General features: G+C 42.4%; 1 protein-coding gene and 1 long non-coding RNA gene across 2 annotated transcripts in view; one reads left to right on the top strand and one right to left on the bottom strand.

Moving 5' to 3' along the window:
- RAB3GAP2 (RAB3 GTPase activating non-catalytic protein subunit 2) overlaps window positions 1-21,613 on the bottom strand; it is a 51,739-nt gene extending 30,126 nt beyond the window's left edge. Inside the window, exons 1-15 of the mRNA XM_083604835.1 lie at window positions 21,251-21,613; window positions 14,299-14,363; window positions 13,675-13,801; window positions 12,282-12,363; window positions 10,881-10,928; window positions 10,667-10,742; window positions 10,034-10,135; window positions 8,660-8,759; window positions 7,497-7,595; window positions 6,267-6,415; window positions 4,401-4,480; window positions 4,195-4,284; window positions 2,805-2,944; window positions 2,107-2,323; window positions 1,343-1,486 (exon numbers count right to left, since the gene is read on the bottom strand). Coding sequence (XP_083460961.1) covers window positions 1,343-1,486; window positions 2,107-2,323; window positions 2,805-2,944; window positions 4,195-4,284; window positions 4,401-4,480; window positions 6,267-6,415; window positions 7,497-7,595; window positions 8,660-8,759; window positions 10,034-10,135; window positions 10,667-10,742; window positions 10,881-10,928; window positions 12,282-12,363; window positions 13,675-13,801; window positions 14,299-14,363; window positions 21,251-21,386 — 1,655 coding nt within the window. The 5' untranslated portion in view covers window positions 21,387-21,613. The remainder of the gene's footprint in view (window positions 1-1,342; window positions 1,487-2,106; window positions 2,324-2,804; window positions 2,945-4,194; window positions 4,285-4,400; window positions 4,481-6,266; window positions 6,416-7,496; window positions 7,596-8,659; window positions 8,760-10,033; window positions 10,136-10,666; window positions 10,743-10,880; window positions 10,929-12,281; window positions 12,364-13,674; window positions 13,802-14,298; window positions 14,364-21,250) is intronic.
- Window positions 2-1,117, top strand: LOC310758903. Its single transcript, XR_014546078.1, has 2 exons — window positions 2-156; window positions 193-1,117. It is a non-coding gene; the product is annotated as an uncharacterized lncRNA (long non-coding RNA).
- Window positions 21,614-24,169: the final 2,556 nt, after the last annotated feature.

Genomic DNA, 24,169 nt, shown 5'->3' with positions numbered 1-24,169 from the left:
AGGTATTTGTAAGGGTAAACACATGAAATTGTTTGAATATCAACAGTACATACCAATTAATGTAAGAGATGGTAGCACACAGCCTCCAAACAACTAATGAAGAAGTAAAGGTCCATAATATTAAAGCAATTGGGACGGGAGGGGATAAAAGGTTCTGTTTTTCAACCGTAGCAAGGCAGATGCCTCTGCGAGTTCACAAGGGGTGGAAGTCGTACAGTTTCCTCTCATGTCTGTCCTCAGCATGACTCGGAGGTCTGACGCCTCTCCGGATCAACACACTAATGGTCACTGATGGTAAACATTCAAAGAACTACGTGAACACTTCCAACAGGGGAGTGTTCAGCCTCCATCGTTACAAAGTCATGTATTAAATATTTACCAAGCACACACACCACCACTGGGGGCGGAAATTGTGTCGCTTTCCACGGGTGATGTCAAATACACTAACTGACAGCTGCATTCCAAAAACTATTGAGAGCAGCAGTGGCTGCACTAGCTGGGGGTGGTAGAACTGAATTTTTCCACAATGAACTATCACCGTTAGAGCAATGCAAAAATGCAGTATCTCTGCAAGAGCAGCACTGTTTCAAGAAAAGTTGTCTGGGTTCCCCAAAACAAGTGGAAAATAACTGTGTGTTGGTAGCATACACAAACACAGAGGTCTGGTTCATACACGAGGCTAAGCCAAATATTAGTTTAGTGCAGACCCATGGGTTCTGGGTTCAAAGCTTACCATTTGTCTGAAGGAGACAACCCTTGAGTTTGGACAATATGCTTAGCTAAAGCATAGCATAGCCTAGCTCAAAGCAGTGCAGCAGCAGGACCAGAGAAGGAGCAAAGTGGCTGCATTCTCCTCTTCAGGAGCCTGCACACTTTTTGCATTCATGCTAAGCCAAGGTGACATGCAAACTGAGCCACAGTCGCCTAGAAAGATGCCTACTATTTCTCTGAAACAGAAGCAGAGTATGCTGGGTTATCCAATAGCACAACAGTGTTAGTGATTTACCATGAATGCACAGTTCACTCCTATTTCACATCTCACGCAAGCGGGAGCAACAAACCACAATTCTTTTGCTGAGGGTTGCATCTGAACTGGGGATCATTCCCCCCGCCCCAAGCAAGCCAAGGTTTGTTTTTGGCTGACTAATTATGGTTTGCTTGAGCAAAGCAAGCCATAATCCCTGGTTCGTTCATAGCACTACACCTAGGAACATGCTTTACTGCTCCCACTTGCTAGAAGGAAGGAGAAAAGTAGGAACAATCTGTGCACTCATGGCAAGCCGTGGACTATGGCTTGCTGCAACATGTGAACACAATCAGCGTGAAGCTCATCAAGACTTACCTCAGAGCTAAATGAAAAGGGACATGAACAGTTTTTACTGTTCCTGACATTGGATCAACAAGACAGATCTGGTAAGTCTGAGGCTGCCAACCCTGACTTGTTACATTGTTCAGGCCCATTATTTTATAACCAGGATACAGCAACCTAAACAGGCGTTTGACAAATACAGAAAAAAGCAGAACCATCAACATACACTTTTTGCATAGGGGAGAAGTAATATCTGGAAGGTTTAAGCACAATAAGTTGGAAAACACACACGTACACAAGCACACACCACATTGTGAACACTCAAATTTTGTGGCAGATACGAGGTGGATATACCAATATTCTGTTTCCTATTAACAGCAATTTCTATGGAGTCCAAGAAAACAACATGATGATCATTCTTCAGCAGCATTCACACACATGTATTCAAGGCAAATACAAATCAATTAAGAGAAAGAACTAAGGCACTTTCTTGAGCCATCTGAGCATGCTCAATCCTGCTTCCTGGGAAAAAGCAGGTGATGAAAAACATTTGGGATATGGGTTACAGGTGTGTAGACTTCCACTTGTACAATGGGACTTCTCCTTCCTCTTCCCTCCCCAGCAGTGTCCCCCCTCCTCAAATCTGCTCTGGGAAGTTTCTCAATCCCCTGGAACAGTTTTGGAAGGGCTTGGGGTGGGGGAGAGGGGAAGTCCTGTTGCATGAACAGAAGTAAATTTCATTTCATGACAGACACAATTGAATGACACCCATCATCATAAGTGCTTTCATTTCTCACCTGCAGTGTTTTCCTACATTGAAGGCTCCAACCCGTGGACCTTGTTGCGTGCTCCACACTTCCAAAATGCCTCTCCTGGGAGCATAAATCACAAGGAACTGAGCAACTCTGCTTGGCCCCTGAGGCGTGCCAAAAGGAGAAAAATCCATCTTTTCAGCTTCTCTTTCGTGTAGGTCTTCCACAATCTGAATCCATCCAATCTGTGCATCACGGTAGCCTGCAAGCAAAAGTGAAGGAAGTCATTATTAAATAGGTCGCACACACAGTTTCTCCCTGTTGACACTTGAAACGGCAACACTGCACTCAGTTGGATCTGCTAAGCTAAACTTCGTATGATAAAACACCAGCCTTGCCAACAACTTTGGTGCATGTGATGCTTGATTCACTCTAAAAATTCTCCCTCCTGTTATCCCTATCTCATTGGCACCCTTTTATGACAGCTGCCACCTGTCCCTCTTTCTGCTTCTATCCCTAGTGCTGCTGCTTTCCCTATTTCCAGCCAATAGTAGTTGCTATTGTGCATGCATGTTAAGACAGGCATTCACACATCTATGTAATAATGCGTGTGAGTATCTTCAGGGAAGCTCTGATTGGAAGATGTATGTCAATGAGTTCACACTCGAGACTTTTAAGAGGTACACAGAGAAGCAATGCAAAAGCTACTTTATCGTCCCAAAAGATATGTCAGTATGTTGTACCTTTCCACATACGAACAGCAAGCCCTCTTGCGACATCCAAAAGAAGAACCCTTCCAAAATCATCAGTTACTGCTGCCAAAGAGTTACAAGGAGACAGACATATCCTTTCTCCATGGCGACGAGAATCTGGAATTCCAAACCTAAAACCAAATAAAACAAAGCATGTAAAACAATCAGAAAATATGGCACCCTTGATACAACAGCATATTCAAAGCTAGTAAATAATGGTCCAGGTCACACATCATGGTAAGCTTATAAGCCATGGCTAACCATGAACTATGAGCAGGCTGATGAACGCGTCTGAATCGCTCCCATTTCACACCACATTCCTTGAGCTGAGAACAAACCTTGGTTTACTGTGACAAGAAAATAAGAACTCATGGTCCATTTCTCCCAAACAAACCACTAGTAAGCCAGGAAGAGAAACAAACTAAAAGTATATGCCATGATTAAGTCATTGTTTGCTGCTCCCAGCTCAAGAAAGGGCAGAGCAAACAGGAGTGATTCAGCAGCGTTGTACTATTACACTGCTCATTCAGAGAAAGCCATGGTTTATGGCTTATCATGACATGTGAATGCAGTTATCCCCATGCCTTGCCTTAATTTCTTAATATTAGTTAATAGTAAACCAAATCAATTCAACAAAATACAATGAATACTTAGATTTTTGGAAGATCCTCTCAAGGTACAGCAACTTCAGGTATACAGTCTTACAGGCATCCAGAGGGGCAAGCCATGTTATTTTATTGTAGCAAAATCGTCACAGTATTAAGTATAGGATTGCACAGTCCAGCAAACTTGCTGGGCAAACCAGGATCGAAACTGAGCGGCAAGCACAAGGTTTGTAGGTTCAGACAAAATGTTTGCTCTTACCAGAATCACAATGAGGGAAGTGAAACACCTGAAAGGAGCAGAGTGACGAAGTCCTCCCCACTCATGCATATAATGCTCCACTATGCTTTGGTATGACTTCTGAACCACCCCTGCATGCCTGTGTGACTTCAACCGGGGCATGAGCCTGCCAGAAGTCCTGCACACTCTCATAGAGGCCAGCACCAAGTATGAACTAGGCAATAGTCAGCCTATGGCAAGGTGAGAGGGATGCACAACATGTTAGGCAGTTGTGGCAGGAGAAAAGGAGAGGCAGCCTTCCCAACCTGGTACACTCAAGACGTTTTGAACTGCAACCCTGGAAATTGGCCACGCCAGCTGCAGCTGATAGGAATTGAATTTCAAAACACCTGGAAAGCACTAGTTTGGATAAGGGTGCATTAAAGTGTACAGGGATTGGAAGTTTGGGCCTTGCATGAATTTTGCACATACATGGACAACAGTTATGCATTTTCTCTTTTTTTTAAAAAAACAACACCTCAATTCTATAAACACTTGCCTTACAGCTAAAGGAGTTGCAGGCTCAACCTTGGGTTTCTGCTTCTGCGCAGGCTCTTCCTCCTGCTTATGTTTCCACCCAAGCCAACCACTTGAAATCAGGGGGGGGAAATAAATATAAAAATTATCTCAGTTTAGAGAAAACACATGCCAAAGACACAATTTTCAATCTATTGTTCATTGTAGTGTTGTTTTGACTTTCATTACCTGGCAGCATTAAATAATGCAGATGTCAGCTTACTCGCAACTGCTAAAGCAACATGAGACAACAGCGGCTGTGAACTACCCTAGAGGAAAGGTAAGACATATTTTATATAAGAGTCCATTACTCCTTAGAAACTTTCCTTTTCAAGACATCATATTTACAGACAGAAAACTGATCTTAATGAACACATATCACCTTGAAATGTCTGCTATAAGTTATTATTGGTGGGAGGGGGGTTAAATATGAAAAATAAACCCAAAACAGATGTAACTTCTCCATGGGCCTGTCTAAAAAAAAACGTTTTAAGCAGCCCAGCAAAGGCGCCTGCATGGTGTCAACAGGCAGGGAGTTCCAAAGTGAAAGGGCTGCCAGATGAAAAGACTGATTTCTTACAACTGCGGATCAAGTATTTAGTGGCACCTGTTAACAGTGCCGGTTGCACAGATCAAAGCAGTCAAGTGGACATACATGGGGCACGGTGATCCTGCAAGTAAACTGGTCCCAAGCTGTTAAGTACATTAGCATACAGTATGCCAACAGCAGCACCTTGAACTTGGCCCTGCAGGAAATTAGGAACCATTGCACATCTCTGAGCAGAGGTGCAGTATGCTGACAGAGTCGTGTCACTCCTTGCCAGCAGCCATGCTGCAGCATTCTGCACTAACTTCAGCTTCCAGATAAAATAGAAGGGAATCTCCATATAAGAGTGCACTGCAGGAATCAAACCTTGACGTCCCCAATGTCTGAACTACATACAGGTCCCTCAATCTGCACGCTCACTATCCAAAAATTCACTTATCCGCACTCAAAGAATTATGCCCAACCTCACTATACTCTGCAAAGTCACTTATCCAAGCATCTGGCTTCCTTACTTCCTCGTGGGATTTTTTTGTGCTGGTCAGTGGCAACAATTTCCAGGCAGAGCTCATGGAGTGGGGAACAGGGGAGCCAGAACAGACAAATCAGGGAGAAGGAGAGGTTGGACAAATCAGTTTTTTACTTTGTCTCTCTTTTGCTGATTGGCTGCAGCCATTTCAGGGAGGAAAAATATAGAGAGATGCAGGAAAGAGAGCAGGCATTAGAAGTGCTCCCATAGAAAATAATGGAAATCACAGGCTCGCCTAATGAATTATTTCCTTGGATCTTCAGAAAGTGGGACCTGTGTTTATTGTGACCAAGCTCTCCCAGTTCAGAACAGCCAAAAGTTGTTGTACCTGTCACAGCTGGCAAAAGGTGCTTCTAGGCACTGAGGCCATTTTCTTGGAAAGCAGAACCACTCACTCAGAGCATCACTGCAGTTGGTAGTTACAAACTGTAACACTAAACCATGGTTTGATTATACACACAGTGAGGAAGGAACATCTGGCTCATACCCTTCCCATTTTTGCTCCCCCATAGCTGGCAGGATCTTTGCAGCATCCAGCTCCGCTTATTAACAAGCCAGTATGGCTTGAAGTTGGCTTGCTTCGAAATTGACCATTGTTTGTTATAAACCAGTTTGGTGGTTGGAGGAAGCAAGGAATGCAACTAGAGCACTGGTCCGGCTGGTCACAACATCTCCCTCACGCAGATGGTGGCCCTATCTCCATTTGAAGCACACAGGCTGAAGACTGAGAAGATTCTGGTAGGGATTTCAGGGCTCTTCCCCTTCAACCTCTCATCAGGTGCAGAGACAAGGCATTTCAGCTCAAGTTTTAAAGCATTCTGATCTCCAGTCTTGCTCCCCACATGAGTCTTTCCCCCCAACCAACCCCTCCAAGAATATCAGCAAAAGCAGACAATGAAAATATGCACAGCAGGGAACAGGAATGTCCCATCTCCCAGGCAGCACACTGCACTTCACAATGACTGATTCATAATACACTTACCTCAAGCGCATAAAAGAAACCTGTAAAAGGATTTGACCCTACGGTGATGTACTGAGACATAGCAGGAGGGTTATTCTTTATGGCTGCATTAAATCCACCAATATTGGAGGCAGTCTTCATTTGGTCAAAAGGCGAAAGAGTCATGATACCTATTTTGTTTTGTTTTTTAAAAAAGAAAACCAATTTTAGAAATGCATGTCTCCAAATTTCTAAAAGCCCTACATGAACTCAGGCCCAAATATTATCATAAGTTTAGAAAAACAAGTCTGTCGTTTCCTGAAAGCTCCAGGAAGATTTAACAACAGACGCTACTTACGCTCTATTAAAAATATGCGGGCCTGAGGCATTTTGAGTCCTCCATACTGAGGCAAAGGTTTTATTGGCAATAAACTTAATACAACGCACAAAAAGAAATCTAATGATCTTGAATATTTTCATTATTCATGAATATTTCATGAGCTCTGGGACTGCAAGAATAACCCTTCATGGCTGAGTGTGAAGACTTGTCAGCTACCTTACCCTTTAAGACCCTTGAATGACAAGTGTAGACAGGGAGAATACAATGACAATGGCTGCCTCCCAAGATGGGGTTGGGGCCGGGAAGAAAGTAGCAGGTGCGTCCTTCTGCTGACGCTGGGATCCAAAAACTTGAGCTATTGATATAGTAAACTAACTAAGAAACTGAAGACAACCAGAAATGATATTGTCCTATTTGTGTAATGTATGAACTAAGAAACCAAAGAGAAGCGGAAATAATATGGACCCATTTATTTCATATAATTTATGCACTGCTTGATAATGTAAAAAAGGACCCTCTAAGCAGTTTACAAAAAAAAAAAAATCAAACTCAGTTTTCCAAGCGTCCAGGTAGGCTTGTCTGAACAAGAATTTTTTCAGTAGGTGATGGAAAAGGGTACAGTGAAGGCAGCTGCCTGGCGTCAATAGGCAGGGAGTTCCACAGTGTAGCTGCTGCCACACCAGAAGACCTGAGTTCTTACAAATGCGGAATGTGTATTACATGGCACTGATTTTCACGTAGTGTATTAACTAAGAAACCAAAGAGAACTAGAAAAATGGTAAGGGTTACCAAGGCAGCTTACATGAGGTGTTTTTAAATCCTCTACAGTGTTCCTATATACATGCTTTTTATTATTAAATGTATAAGCTGCAACAATCATTATTCAGTGACAGGTCTATTCATTTAACAGAGTAAGCCAATGTAATACTTACCAACACTAACATGATCAACTATAGTATCCACATCCTGCAGACCCCATTTCTTATAGGCCAAAGGTGGTGGCTGAACGTTCTCATTGCCTGAAGCTGCAGCTGTCCATTTTTTATCAGACAGAGAGAAAGAGAGAGAGCAGAAAACTATTGGCTAGAATAAAGTTATGGTACATTGACCAGCACAAAGTAATGATAAATGTATGTGCTGCTGAACTGAACTGACAGTTTAAAAGGCTCAGTCACATTTAATTATTCCTTTATTTAATGTAAAGCAAAACTTAATGTAGAAATTGTATTGTGCATCATATTGCCAAGTCTAAGTTTAATTGAAAGACTGATATCAAAACTGCAATTTTATATGCACTTACATGAGTGTAAGTCATGCTTATTTCGGCTTAGATATGCATGGGATTGTGTCGTAAGTTATTACTTATAGCCAGTGTAGTACAGGACATTTGGAAGTTAGTGATTTATATTCAATTCACTAATCAACCAGTAAACTCTGTAGGAAGCATTTAGCAAGCCACAGTTTTTTTGCAAGAACGTATACCAAGTCCTTGGAATAGTGGGGAGGACTTAAATAACATTAGAGTGATTAAAGCTTCTTCCTTTTTACACAATACAACATTCAAAAGGCAAGCAGTTCACTTTGGCACATGAGGTAAAAGTAAATGTACCACCAAACCTATACAAAGTTCTCAATGAAACAAGAATATGTGTTGCCAGCAATAACAGGCTCCCATTTGATACAAACTATAGCAGTCATTAGAGATCCAAAATTCAGAGAGTACTCAAAGTTACAAGTAGCCAGCAGGACAATAAAATTATGAAGGTATGTAACCTTTTACTAAAGTGGGACTGCTCTGGAGCCTGGGTGCTGTCAGATTTCCAGAAAGGAATTTTTTTCAAATTATTTTGGAAATAAATATATTTCCAAAATGCAATGGGTGATATCCATTGTTAGTCATATGCAGAACAGAGCTACAGAAATAAATTGAGTTCACTGATTTCAGTTGTCTATTCCAAGCATGGCTAATGTTGGATATCGCCCAATGCTTTGTAACATCCCTGTATGTATTGCCAAATAATAAAAAGTTTAATACACATTTGCCACTGGAAGGCACGCCAAAATGGGTCAAATTCTCCCACATGCCTGGACCTACCTCTTGCTACTTGGTTTCGACAAGCACGGAGGGACTGAAACAGGCTGAAACCATCAATTGTCACAACTGCTGCAGGATACAGGATGCTCAGTTCCTCATTCTGAAGAAAAAGAAGACCATTGCCATGTTGTAGCAAAATGAATTAATGTGCCATCCTGTTTGGCTTATTTCACTTTTAAGCAAGCACCAGTGTTCATTCAAAGTACAGCACCAGGATGTGAACCCAGTGGTGGAGCAGAAAAGAAGTGCAGAAAAGAAAACTCAACTGCTGCAGGCTCATTGCTCAGCACTTTATAAAGACAAATGGGGAAGTCTAGGTTGTCACTTAGGGATGCGGGTGGCGCTGTGGGTTAAACCACAGAGCCTAGGGCTTGCGGATCAGAAGGTTGGCGGTTCGAATCCTCGCAACAGGGTGAGCTCCTGTTGCTCAGTCCCAGCTCCTGCCAACCTAGCAGTTCAAAAGCATATCAAAGTGCAAGTAGATAAATAGGTACCGCTCTGGCGGGAAGTTAAATGGTATTTCTGTGCACTGCTCTGGATCGCCAGAAGCAGCTTAGTCACGCTGGCCACATGACCCAGAAGCTGTACGCCGGCTCCCTCGGCCAATAAAGCGAGATGAGTGCAACAACCCCAGAGTCGGTCATGACTGGACCTAATGGTCAGGGGTCCCTTTACCTTTACCTAGGTTGTCACTTAGTGCAGTTTGGCACAGCTCCACGTCACCAGCCTTGACACCTCTACAACAAGTGCAACAGTATAAGATCAACACCTGCAGGAAAAACTCATAACCCAGCATTTGTAACCAGATTCAAAACATGATCTCAAACCCTGGGTTGAAAGCACATCATGGTTAGCCTAAACTAGGGATGGTTAACTTTTTTGAGGGCTCCATTGACCCACATGTCAGAGCTCCAGTGGCTGCTCAAAAAAGTGGGTGGAAATGTTTTATTTTTAAAAAATGGCATGTGGTGGGCACAAGATCCTTTTGACATCACGGCATTACAGAAAACCAAAGGAACAGTTTTTGTTTTTAATTATAAATTTTTGGGGACATACATGGTCCAAGGGCTGCAGTTTCGTCAACCCTGTCCTAAACCATGATTAATAGTAAAAAACGCAATGATGAGCCTTGGCGAGGCAAAGTAGGGAGGGCAAATCTACACAGTAAGAAAGGGGCAGCAGCAAGGACCCACTCAAGCCAGCAAGCCCAATTCAATTCCTTTGATTGAGTTATGGATTGTTACCTACATAGCCCCAATAAATTTAATTCCCGTGACTCGTTCAAAAAAAAAGCTTCCGCTCTGAAAGATTAAGACTTGAAAACCGTATCATGCTCTGTAATTATTTCACTTTCTTATATATCTGCCATCATACCTGCTCTGTAACTCCAGGGTGTCGTGGAATCTCGTAAGTTCGGCATTTAAGCTGCATGACAGGATCTTCGTTCAAAAGCTGTGCCAGCAGAAGTACTCCATTCTAAAAAGTGAGAACAACGAAGCTGAAAGAGTATTCACTCTATTACTGGTGAGATGGGGCTACAAGTCACAAAACCTCAAAGGTCACATCACACATTACATGTTTTTCCAGCACTACAGTCGTACCTCTGCTTACGTATCCCTCCACTTGTGTAAACTTCGGGATACGTAAGCAGCAAACCCGGAAATATATTTCCAGGTTTTTGCCACGCGCGCATGTGCAGAAGCGGTCCCTCTGGTTGCAGAAACCTCAGGATCCGACCGGAGCTCCAGAACAGATCCCGTCCACAACCGGAGGTACCACTGCATAGGAATTTTAATCTAGTTTTGAAGCATGGTGCCAGTTATGTTGGAGGTTTGTCATAAATACACTTGAATAAGCAAGCAGCTAAGTAACGGCTGTCTTCTTGGGGCATTCATATAAAAAATATCATACGCGCCGTACTTCAGCATCGTTAATTCTACACAAGAAAACCATGGTACATCAAACAGCCCTCAGCAGGCAGGCAAACCATGGTGACAAGTGACAAACCTCTGTGTAGAAGCGAACGTAGCCAGAGGTGAAGCCCACAACAATACAGGTCCAGTCAGGTCGTCCTGTTGAGCTCCTGTCTCAAAGAAAATGAAAGGCATTCTGTCAAGTCTTACTCTGAATTGATGAAATTACCATGGGTGTCTCTAAAGGCAGCACCAGGCTTTGTAAAGGAGGTCTAGCTGTGTGTGTGTTTTTAAAAACATTTTCTTACCTCTTTTGACTTGCCAGTGGGATGCACAATACACTGCTCACACATTCACTAGAGGAAAAACACAGCAGTATTAAGCACTCTGCCACGAAGAGAACTGTCAGCATTAATAACATTACAAAACAGAGTGGGATTCATCTAACAAACCCTGTCAACAGAAGCCCTGAGCAACAGAGCTTCCTCCCCATACGTCCGCTGCAGTTGGTCAACAGAGCAGAGGGAATGTTCGATACAGGCCCTCTTCCACACAAACCAGTATACACCACATAACTGCACACCTAGTAAAGATGGATTTATGGCACAAGCCATTTGTTTGCATATTCTGTGCTCATGTTTTCCTCCAGCTACGCAGTCTAGATTCGTTTACGCTTTTTCCTGCCCGTGCCTAACAAGGCCATGGACATTTCATGTTAATTAGCCCAGAATAAGAGAACGTGAACCACTGCACATCATCACGGGGATGCCACATGTCTAAATCCAGCATCTCTGTAGCACCACCACTACCCCCCTCCTTTTCCTACCTCCACTTCACAACACCACTCAGTGTCTAACTGGAATAGAGAGCTTCACAGATTCATCTAGAGAAGCTACACCTAAAACCGTGAAGAGGAGACGAAGCCTACAGTCTAAGAACCCCCCAAAATATTGCAAGCAATTAAATCAAACAGGGAAATTTTAAATTCAAAAGAATGTTTTAATCACTTATCAATTAACTGATTAAGGTCTGCTGTTCTAATTAATGGTAATTTAATAGCATCCTTGTGCCTGTCTAAAAAACAAAGGTGCTGCCCTTTAAAGCTTTTGGCAGTTTATGATGCATAGCAATTTTAATAGCCGTTTTCTTCTTCTAGGTATCTTATTTGCTATATGGAATCATTGTGCTCAACCAGTAGCTCTCTTCCTCCACATACTTTCCCATTCTCATACATGAATAGAAGGAATTTTCTCCACTGGAGAGAATGAGAACAAGACGTGTGTGGATGCTTCTTGGAGAGGGCTGGATCTCAGAGTCCCCTTCCTGCCTTGCATGCACAGTCCTGGGTTCAACCCTGGGTAGGGCTGGGAAAGAATCCTGTCTGAAACCCTGGAGAGTTGCTGCCAGGTAGCGCAGGCCAGCCTTCCCCAACCTGGTGCCCTCCAGGTGTTTTGAGTAACTCCCAACTGGCCAGCTTCAGCACTGAGCAGGCATGATGAGAGTTCTAGTTCAAATCACCTGAAGGGCACCAGGCTGGGGGGACTGGCTTAGACGTAATGAACTACATGGACCAATGATCTGACTCAACACAAGGGAGACTTCTATGTGCATTCCTTTGGATCACGTCTTACATATAAGTTTTGACAGAGCAGTAAAAAAAAGAATCAGTGGCGTTCTCATTCACAACATAGTCTAGATCCCATGCCTACCCTTCTTCAACATTCAAAGAGCCACTCCAGCCAACAGCAAACTGCATTTCTTCTTTCCCTTTTTCACTGTGCTTCCATTTTGCTGGGAAGCAGAGGAGAGAAAAGTGGATAAAGTGTTATACTTTAAGGTAACACAGTTAAATTAAAAGGTGATGTTTTTCTTGTGTACCACTCATAAAAATAAAGGTTTCAGCTTCCAGGCATTTAACTATTTTTCTTTTCTTCTGCACTACAAAGATTTTGCCTTGTAAAATCTATTTCCCTGGACTTCCTTCCATAATAAGTCTATATGCACTTACTTGGGAACAGCAATAACACTCTAATGCTTATTTTAATGCATAAGCCGAAATGGGAAGATACAGTCTTTAGCAACCACCTGATTCTTATTGAATCTAAAGTCAGATCATAGCTTTGTTAGAAACTACACTGGTACCTCGGTTTAAGAACAGCCCTGTTTATGAACTATTCAGTTTATGAACTCCACAAAACCGGAAGTAGTGTCCCGGTTTGCAAACTTTACCTCAGTCTAAGAACGAAATCTGAACGGTGGAAGGGCACCGGCGGCAGGAGGCCTCGTTAGGGAAAGCGCACTTTGGTTTAAGAATGGTTTCGGTTTAAGAACGGACTTCCGGAACAGATGAAGTTCGTAAACCGAGGTACCACTGTATAGCAAATGCAAGAGGTTGTTCCGTTCATACAAGGAACTCAAAACCAGGGGTGAGTTTCATTGGAAGAAGGGGTGGGAGGCTAATTCTCCCTGTGCCCTACATACCACCTCCCCCACCAATTCAGGTAGTTCCCTCAATCCTTCTTTTTTGGTGCCACAGGAACCTACAAGGAGACGCAAGAATAAGATAAAATTGCCTCTTCTCCTTCATGCAATCAGAGTATCCCTTGAGTGAAGTTCCACTCAACATTCAGGTTTATCAAACTGTATCAATAAAAGGTGGGGGAGAACGTGAAGAATTGCTAATATGTGCTTTTGCAGAAGCAATGTTATTTGCTGCAATTGTCCTGTAGCCACCCCCTTAGTGACAGGACCACAGCAATTGTAGAACAGTATCTTGCTCCTATAGCTTTCTTGTTGAATAAGGAAAATCCGGTGACTACCATCCATTGTGCATAGATCAAGCCCCATGATTCTGCTTTATTATCTGCTGCACTTTGTAATGAAAAACAAGCTTCCTTTCTACCTCGTCCCTCCCAAACCCATTTTCCTTTAGTGCCATGTCTTGTAGATTGCAAGCCTGGGGACAGGGGCTGCCATATTACTGATCTTTGCAAGCTGCTGCAGGAGCCTTTTTTAGCTGAAGAGTGGCGTAAATACACTTTAAATAAACAAACAGAACTCCAGCGGAAATGGGAACAAATTAAAAGTCTGTGATATACTTACGCACAAAAAACACAGCTTTCTGCTCACGAGCTATTGCCATGAGATCATTTGTTGGCGACAAGGATAAGACACAGTCCTGAAGCCAGGAATTTGCCTGAGTCTTAGAAGTTGATTCTTCCTCCTCCTCCTGTGTACAGTGATTTTTAAAGCTATTAATTTTCTGGGCAACATATATACTGTTTTAAAGAAACATATATGTCCACACTCACTCACACAAAAGATAGCAGCATTTAGGGAAAATGTAAATAAGCCTATTTCCATGTAATTGCAAATTTCGTAGGACAGTGAAAGCACTTGATTTTTTCACTGTGCAGTGGCTCTCAAAGTAAAAGCTATTTTCATTTTGCTGATTGTAGTTAAATTTGTTAGCAACTTTAAGGTGTCATTTGTGCAAAGGCATGCTACAAATATTTGAATAAAATAAGGTAGGATGTACTCATAACAGGAAGAAACACTGTATGATCATCAACCTGTAAGTTGGATGGGTGAACTGAACCTTAAAAGTTTAATTACTGAAAACAGTTAACAGAGTTAGTCAATGGATTATTCATATTATTCCAAGGAACAAAGAGTGCACAGCTACAGAAGGCATAATAAGTAATGAAAGCAAACAGAGAGGCTTACAGGTCCTTGTGTTTCTGGTTCATCCCACGCTCCCCAACCATCTTCTTCCCAGTTTGCTGGTTTACCTAATATTGAAAAATTCTAGCTTAGTTTCAAAATCATAACCATGGTCCATATATCGCTTTTTGATGCCTAGAAAAGCATTTGATTAACTATTAATTTTAAATATAGAAATAATCGTAAGGGGGTTTATAAAGCAATACCCATAACAGCCTTTGAAGGAAAAAAGATTGCATGCAAAGCCACTTCTGCAGACAACTCAGAGGCAGAAGGTGCAGAGTCTAAATACCTGACCAGGGAGAGAAGTCTGAGCCAGCAATCACTGGGCACGCAGACCTGCACAACTTGCCTCACATCAAATCAAATGTAGCTTGACTAGTATTGGTCAATCAACTGTTTTGTAGAAACAGGCAGGCAACAAAAACAGGATATCAATCAAACCCCGTCTTCATCGAACATGTCTGGTGAGATGCCTTCAACTTGCTCGTTCCCGGGTTTTGCAAGTCCGCTCCAGAATCCATGCTGCCTTCCATATAAGCTCTGCTATAAGCACTATATGTCACAACCTACATATTTCCTCTTTCTATAAGCATGTTGATCATCTTACAGAAGCAGTGTAAGATCTTTGGTCTAGCATAGCTCACTAAAACAGGTCCTGTATTTTGATACACCTGTCTAGGAACAGGAGCACTTTGCTGTGGTCCCTCACATCACCATGAAAATGAAACGACACAGAAGAAATAGAGGTTCCTTTGTAGTTTCTGTCACATACTGAAGAAGCTGGGTGTTTCACAACTTAAACTGAAAAGCAATTGGCTTTCTCAGTTTCCTTTTTTTCCTCTTTAGGCAATTAACACAGTATGTCAAAAGGGACTATAAAGCCATAGAATCTACTGCTTTTGGCCACCAATTGACTAGGCAATACTAGAACAAAACACTCAGCTTTCAATATTTGCTGAGATCATTGCATATTTTTCTTTCTGCATAGCTGCATATTTTGTTCAGCATAGCTGCTAGGGCTACAAAGAGCATCAAAATCAAGCCAGCTAGACTACAGCAAAACTATTCTGCCCCATTTCCAAGTATTATGATCAGGTACATAGATTCATATTGAATTAACTCCACTCAGGGAAAGATGGCATTAGAATACCAAAGCCAAAATGTCTAAGCAGGACTGCTTTTAATTAGAAGTTTATTACTGCCAGCACTGATGTACACCATTTTGGAAGTAACCACTGCTGCTAAAGCCATTACCCACACACAGCTATTTATAAAAACTCCCACGGAAAAGCAATTTATTGAACTGAAAAGGTCTCCACATAGTCTGAAGAAGTGAGTCACTCGACCTTTGTGCATAACAACCAGAATAAATCATTTCCACCTCCGACTCAAATTTAGAAATATTCGAGTTTGTGCAGTTAATAAAGCAAAGCTAGAAATCCCTATGGCAGACATATTTCACTTTGTCATAGGGAGAAACTGAATGAAAAGCACAGAAGGGCATCATAAGGGGCTCATCCTATGCAAAGTTAAGCCAGTAACTGTTAGAAAGCAACTGTGAAATACTCTGTTCTATACATTCTGAAGCCTTCTAGAAGAGGCATGTTCACCATTACATCTGGAAAATGAAAATGAAAATGCTGTTAATTTTGTAATGTTCCTAAAGGGTTTTATATATTGCTGCACCCTGCCCTAATGTTTTGTGAGAGGGAAGTACAAAAATACATAATAGAGTATTGCTATTAAAAAGAAGCAATCGCCCAAAAGCCACAAGCGATCCACTAGGGGAGTATTGGTTTGTTTTGTTCTTGTTTTTATTATGTATTTTGTGCTTTTAACTTATATTTTTATGCTGTGAACCACCCCGAGACCTTCAGATGAATAAATAAAATAGATCAGTGTTCAAGCCTGCCAACCCCACATTTAACCCAAACATGCACTTGGGAACTCCTTTCTTAGTTTTGATCCTATATCTGTATAGTGGAAGTTCTGTCATTGCGATATGACCTAATAGAGCAGGGGTCAGCAAACTACAGCCCGCGGGCCGGATACGGCCCAAGGGGGTCATTAAACTGGCCCCCGGCCCTTGCCGCCCACACGGTCAGTTCCCGCGCAGAGACTGACTTCCGGGACGCAGCTGGCGGAAAAGTTTGCTGACCCCTGCAGGAGAGGGTAACAATCTACCAGTTGAAGACCAATGTACTAAATGATCTTTATGGGTAAATCCCTTTGGTGTCCTTGCGCTCAGCTCAGGGAAGGTCTTTTAATCCAGTGGATGCTTCCACAGGTGGAAGAGGGGAGGGTATGTCTGCCAATTCCCCTTTTCTTCCTGCTCCAGCACCAAAGAGTGGCTCCAGAGAGTTGAGGAACCCTCTGAAACAGAGCAGATGTCAAGGGGGCAGGGCTGCAGGGAGAAGGGTGAACAAGAACAAACTCTTTCCTCCTCTTATCTTAATAATAATAATAATAATAATTTATTATTTATACCCAGTCCATCTGGCTGAGTCTTCCCAGCCACTCTGGGCGGCTCCCAATCAAGTGTTAAAAACAATGCAGCATTAAATATTAAAAACTTCCCTAAACAGGGCTGTCTTCAGATGTCTTTTAAAGATAAGTTAGCTTCTTATTTCCTTCACATCTGAAGGATGTGGGCACCACTACCGAGAAGGCCCTCTGTCTGGTTCCCTGTAACCTCACTTCTCACAATGAGGGAACCGCCAGAAGGCCCTCAGCGCTGGATCTCAGTGTCCGGCCTGAACAATGAGGGTGGAGACGCTCCTTCAGGTATACAGGACCGAGGACGTTTAGGGCTTTAAAGGTCAACACCAACACTTTGAATTGTGCTCGGAAACGTACTGGGAGAAGTGTCGTCTTAACAGAAGTGTCTTCAGAATCAGAAATACTTTCCATAAATGCAAGGCACCAACTGGATTCCACCCTATGATTTTATTTTAAATCAATGCAAATTCAATAAATCCACCATTAATTAACTCATTGTGGTAGCCAATTGGGTCACCTAATCTCCACCAAAATGAAGAGAATAACAACGGAAGTTAAATTTAAACAAGCCCTTATTCTTAAGCACTGCTTTTTTAAAATGCAGTACGTATTTGGAAAAATCCAATTACACAAATTATCCCGGTATAATCTTAACTGGGGTGATTTTCTGTGGCATCATGACACTAATAGCCTCTTAGCGATACAGCCAAGTTTTTATTAAAATTAGCATGGAGTCTGCTGCACAATGAGAAATATTAAACAGTTAATTTAATAGCTTGGTTGCTTTTATTATGTTGGTGTCTCTTTATTACAGCTCTAAATCTTATGACAGGTCAAACTGAAAATTTTAAGCACATGCTGACATCGTAAGCTACTCCTGACAACTCTCTTCCTCAGTAAAAACCTTCCCCAAACCATTCTAATCTTTGCACATCTGAACTTCCTCTGCCAGTTAAGTCCACCATAACTCCTCACTTGGAAATAGTTACCTACTTGTCCATGGCAAGAAACAATTATCTTTACTTAACCAGGTAGGAAAGCCTTCAAAACACTTCTTGTTCTATTTTCCTTCTAGGCTATAGGTGACTTACACCAATATGCAGGTTTATTAGAGCTTTCCAAATCAAGGCTCATGCTTGTTGCAAATGCAAGAAAATGCAAAAAAAAAGTTCAGGTTCAATCCCTGTGTACAAGACACTGCTCAGACAGCATAGTCGCATCAAAAAGCAGGAGAATCCTATGCATGGAACTATGGTTGTGTTTAGCATTGAAGCTTACCTGTGCTATCCTAAGCATGAAAGTCACACTCCCAGGTGAGATTTTTTTGGGATTGCATTGCCAGTCATATTAGCAATTATCTACAGCTCAAGGTACATAAATTTCATTTTTAATAGTTCAGAATGCATCAGTGGGGGGTAGTTATTCAATTTATATACCACAGGTTTCAGGGCGGTTCACAGGATAAAATCACAATATAAAAACACTAAATACATAATCAAAATAGAAACAAAACCAACCCAATAACCCCCCACAACACATTTTTAAAGGGCATGTATAAACTTCCCTCTGTCAAAGCCCACAAAAGATCAGCAATAACCCTAAATAATAATATTTTTTAAATTATTATTATCATTTAATAGATTTAAACACTACCCTTCATCAAAAGATCTCAGGGAGGTTCACAAAATAAATGCGGAGTAAATAATCTGGAGTAACCACAGATCAGGTTCCAAAGCTGCTCTTATTTATAAGCTCTTTATAACATTTTACAGGCATCCTAAATTTTAAATGTACAAAGTTAACAAATTATGAAGGATTATGTAGATTAAGCACAACATTGTCAGGAAATCTTAATTATCCTGTCTTGCCAACACCCCAAAATTTAGGGACATTCTTGCAGAACTCTTCTGGCACAAGGAAACCACACTTTAAAAGCTAATGATAACTCTTCCAGGGCTTTGATTTCCTGCATAGCAGGGGGTTGGACTAGATGACCCTCATGCTCCCTTCCAACTCTACAATTCAATGGTTCTATGATTCTATGACATACAAATAATATGGAAAACTAATTGTGGTTCTATTGTTCACAATCATTTCTCAGGGCCAAAGCTGTTCCTCATTAAAGAGAAGCATTACTGTATTTCTATTGCACAAGGTACCAAATTCAAAACATACCCTGTAAATTACATCTATGGCTCACTTTAATAGGACAAATAGTTTATGCAATGCAGTGAATGGAACACAAGAAAATACTGTGTCGCCTGTTGTCTTATTCCAAAAAGGTGTGACAGGTGAGAATATAATTTTCTGACTACATTTCTAACACAGATGGCATACTGTTTAGTGAAAACTTTTCCAAGTTGTGTACACTCAGGAGATGCTATGTAAGGTCATTTTTGCTCGGGAGCTACCTTAAAGAATGGCACTTCAAGGTTTCCTCTGAAAGCCACAAGAAATAAGGACAGAGTAGGTCTGCTGAGTTCTCAATATCGGGGGGTGGGGGTGGACAGCAGCAATGAGAATATATTTTGCCTACTCTGTACGTCCATGAAAATCCTCATGCCTACAGGACAGATATTTTTATTCCATAAAGCACATAGCTGAATCAATTCAATCAGAAGGCTATTACACTGATAGCACATACAAGTGACAAGAGGAGAAAGGGACTATTTTGGATTGTAAACGCCACTGAGCCCAAACTTCAGTGACAGACTCAGTAATTTTGAGTTTTTGTTGTAAAACAATTTATCTTTTTTACAAGCCATGATGAAAGGCAAAGTGTCTTTCAAGAAAAGCCAATTGCCACAACAAGAGTTAACAAAATGCTTAGTAAATCACTTAAAGGTTCTATTTACAAACAAGCAGTACAGTGTATTAATTTTGTTAAACAAACAGAATTACATCAGATCTTTGCTAAAACTTCACCCCTTCTTTTAAGAAAAGAACAATTACCTTATTATGGTATGTTTTTATAAAGGCAACAGACATTTACAGTTAACTTCAGATTGTAAATGGGTGCACATGATTAAATGCTCATCCCACAAAAATCCCCAGCATTCAGAGAAATAATGCTGGTATGTCAAAAAGAAGCTAGGAAGAGCACCCTTCCCCCAACATCTAGTTTTCTATGTACAGTAAAGCTACAATCCTAAAACACACATATGCAAGAAACAGCTTCACTGAATTCAGCAGAACTTCCCTCCAAGTAAGCGTGCATGGATTGTACCATTTTGTTTTGCTATTGCAAAAGTAAGATTGTGTCTTGTGAGCCCTCTGAATCTGAAACGGACACATTTTGCTAGATCTTCTGCTGTTTGTACCAATATAACTGCTTTGCTGCACTAATATTCTGCACTTTAAAAAAACAAAACAAAACAAAAACCTCATGAAAGGGATATTAAAACATAAGGTCCAAGTTAGGTATGTGGAATATAATGCAAGAACACATAACATATCCGTTTAGCATTTGGCCTTCACAGGATAAGCAGACATCATCATCTTTGACAATCACAAATGAAGGCAAGTTACTCCTGGCCTAGTTTATTCACAAAACTTGACTTATGACATTGTTAGCAGAATCCAGCAGGAATCCCCAAATCATCCAGAAGTTACATGGAGAAACCACTCTGCCATAACTTTTACTTTGGTTCAGAGTGATGACCCACCACCACCACCACACCCAAAAAGTCAATCCAACTAGTGAATCGTCAGTCCACAGCCCATGGACTTCAAGTCAGTAAGACCACAGAGCAAAGGATCCCACCTAATCTCCTCTGTAGAAATAGAGTACAGGTAACACACACACACGTTACTTACAGCACTCACAGGTGCCACAAGTCAGCCTTGTAAATAAGTTGGTTAAAAAAAAAGTTACTTGCCTGCAAAGTAATATTACTTGTGTAACCAGCGGCTGGCACAAGAAGAGAAATAACTCCTCTCCTACAGCAGCCCGCTGTATTTCTATGCTAGGAACAGTGGAGAGACAAGAGCATGCCATCACTCCTTCCCTGAACTACTCCACTCGCCTCCGGCTACTAGGCTAGTGTGTAAATGCAAGGCTGCCATAAACAGCCCATCTGTCATTCCCTTCTCACGGACACACACAGAGCACAGAAACATGAAGCTGTACCAGGATCTGCAAGCAGAAGGCTTTCAATTAGCATCGGAAGGAGCTCTACTTAAAGGGATCTACTTCGAAGTAAACGTCACAGAAGGATCTGGGTCCCTGGGCCTTGCCCACAGGAGGAAAAAAACCAAAAAAACCAGAGTGATGAAAGGTGCCTTGGGCATGGGGTGATGACCCCTCGCCCCGCCATCCTCTGCCTTTTGGTGTCCCATCGTCCAATAATGGAAAAGTTGAGCGATGACTGACAGGAGGAGAACAGGCAGCTGCAGCACCGGTAGAGCTGCTGAAGTGCATTCTTTCCAGCACCCTCTCGGTCCCCTCACTCACCTCCGCCGCTTTCCTTGGCGCCCCCCGCTACACCACCGCCACCGCCGACGCCCCCCTGGCGAAGGTGCGAACACAGGAAATCCCGCGCCGACTCCAGGTCCTGGAAGCTGCAGAAAGGCACGAGCGCGCAGGCCATGTTGGCGCCAAGCGGGCTCTCTCCCCTCTGCCCGCGACCACCCTTTTCTCTAAAAGCGACAGCCGCCCCCGCCCCCCTGCGCCCGGCCTGAGCTGGCTCGCGAGCTCGGCAGCCAACACAACCCGGAAGCCGTCGGCGCCTCAGCCTGCAGTTCCGCGCACGCGCACGAGGGAAGGCAAGGAAAGGGAGGAGAGCTGAACCTTGAATGACGGCTCTGGGGTCACGTGGCTCTCAGAGGAGGAGGAGGCGGCGACGGGGCGGAGAATCCCGGCCTCACGTCAGGCGACGCTTCGCTAGTCACGTGGGAGAAAGAAGCAGGTGGAGGGCAAGCGGAGTACTTCAATAGAACGGGTTAGGCGGGAGAGAGGCTCTGGAACTCAGGAAGACTCAGCCTCAAAAAAAGATTTAGTGAGACCAGGCGCGGATTTACTATGGAACTAATGAAGCTTAAAGTTTAAAAACTAGAAGGCATAGGAAATTTGTATTCACACGTGGTGAATTTTTGTATCCCGCTTTGACATGGGAGATAATCCAGTACAGCAAAACCTGAGATGTGATGGTTTGTTGTTGTTTAGTCGTTTAGTCGTGTCCGACTCTTCGTGACTCCCTGGACCAGAGCACGCCAGGCACTCCTGTCTTTCACTGCTTCCCGCAGTTTGGTCAAACTCATGTTGATAGCTTTAAGTACACTGTCCAACCATCTCGTCCTCTGTCGTCACCCCTTCTCCTTGTGCCCTCCATCTTTCCCAGCATCAGGGTCTTTTCCAGGGAGTCTTTTCTTCTCATGAGGTGGCCAAACCATTGGAGCCTCAGCTTCAGGATCTGTCCTTCCAGTGAGCACTCAGGGCTGATTTCCTTCAGAATGGAGAGGTTTGATCTTCTTGCAGTCCATGGGACTCTCAAGAGTCTCCTCCAGCACCATAATTCAAAAGCATCAATTCTTCGGCGATCAGCCAGCTCTCACTTCCATACATCACTACTGGGAAAACCATAGCTTTAACTATACGGACCTTTATTTAAAAAAATAATAATATGGTGATCGATGTGGCAGAACAACCCCATTGAAGAAGATAACGGTGGTGACCCAAACATTGTTGCTGCCTCACAAAGCTGGGACCTGGGGAGGCTGGCACAAGCACACAACAGTTATGCACCCCTGGATCCCAGCCTCCCATTTGCTGGTGAGGCTGGGGTTGAAGGGCGCATGGCCACCGTGCCACCCTCCCCAAGCGGCCTTGCAAAGCGGTGCAGGGCTGGCTAGGGGAGGGCGTCAGGAGCCACGTAGCCCCCAGAAAAAGCACTGGTGGCGATTGTCCCAGCAGCCCCACCCCACCCTCCCGTTCCACAGCACTGCCCTTGGTTATACTGTTCATATGGGAATTCTCTGTAAGGGATCAGCACCACTACTGTACCTGGTTTGGGGTGGGCTTGTGTGCGGTAAGATTGACAAATTAAAAATGCAACAGCTCCCCAGGTCTAGCTGGTACACCTAAAATAGTTTTTTAAAAAATAAAAACACGTCCTGAATTGTTTTGTTTTCTAACACAAATATGCAATTTTTCACTAAAATTTGCTTCTTTGCCGGAGCGTTTGAAAGTAGCCAATGTAACATCAGCTTATAAAGACAAAACCAGAAAAATACAGATCAGTGAACTTAATATCTGCTTTGGGCATGTTTGTGGAAACCTCAAATGATTAAACATATAGAAGAACAAGCCTTGCTGAAGAAGATCTTCAGCAAGGCTGCAGTAAAGGGAAACTCCCCCCCCCCCCCGCACAATCTGCACATTCCTATGCATATTTCAGCCCTTGCTGAAAACATCATTGTTGAAACAAGCCTAGATGCATAGTAAGTTGAGGTAATTTTAATCTGATTTAGTATTTTAACTTGTGTATGTTTTAATGTGGATTTTTCTTGATTTTATTGTTCAAATGTTTTTTTCTAAACCACTTCAAGGTTTTTTACACTTAAGCGCTCTATAAATTTTATGTAATAAATAAAATAAATAATATTAGTAGGAAGTAAGTCCCATTGTGTTCAGCTGGCTCATACCCAAGAAAGTGTTCAAAGGATTGCAGTCTGACAGTGAGTGCAGTGCTATAATAGCCATTCAAATGTAAGATTCATAGAGTTGAGTGTGGCTTTCTCCTAGATAAGTGGGTATTGAACTTCAACTTCAGACTGTCAACAGAAGCCCCTTCCGTTTTCCTGATTGCATCTCCTTTCCCCTCATGCCATACAAATCAATGGAGCATCATTCAATTTCCTTTGTTCCATTATCTTGGTCTGTTTCACTTATCTAAGATTTATGCATATGCAACAGGGCTCTGGAGGGCTGCCAATAGCTGCCCTTTTTAGTGACACTTGTCTGTGCCTTCATCTCATAGAGAAAAGATTGTAATGAGCACTGTTAAATTCTGTAATGTCCCATTTGGATTCTGTTATGCATGCAGAACTTACCAAAGCACTGAGATATTAAGTAATGCATTAAACAAGGAAATAAATAATTCAGTAAATGAATTACTCTTTCTCTGCAGAGCTGAACTTCAGCACATGTTACCTAACATCCTGATAATTGAAATTTCCAACAGGTCTTGATATCTGGTTTAAGATATACTCCAGAGAACCAATCTAGAAAAAACATCTTAGGTCCACCAGATGAGCAAGTATGAATGACTTTGGGCAGGCATGATAGACCTGGTGTGTACAAAATGCAAATTTAACTAAGCACTTAGAAAGAAGATTCCCAACCATAGTTAAGACTAACTACAATTTGGTGTTT

Source organism: Podarcis filfolensis (assembly GCF_964270895.1).
Source record: "Podarcis filfolensis genome assembly, chromosome: 3".
Lineage (NCBI taxonomy): Eukaryota > Metazoa > Chordata > Lepidosauria > Squamata > Lacertidae > Podarcis > Podarcis filfolensis.
This window is presented reverse-complemented; position numbering and strand designations above follow the sequence as displayed.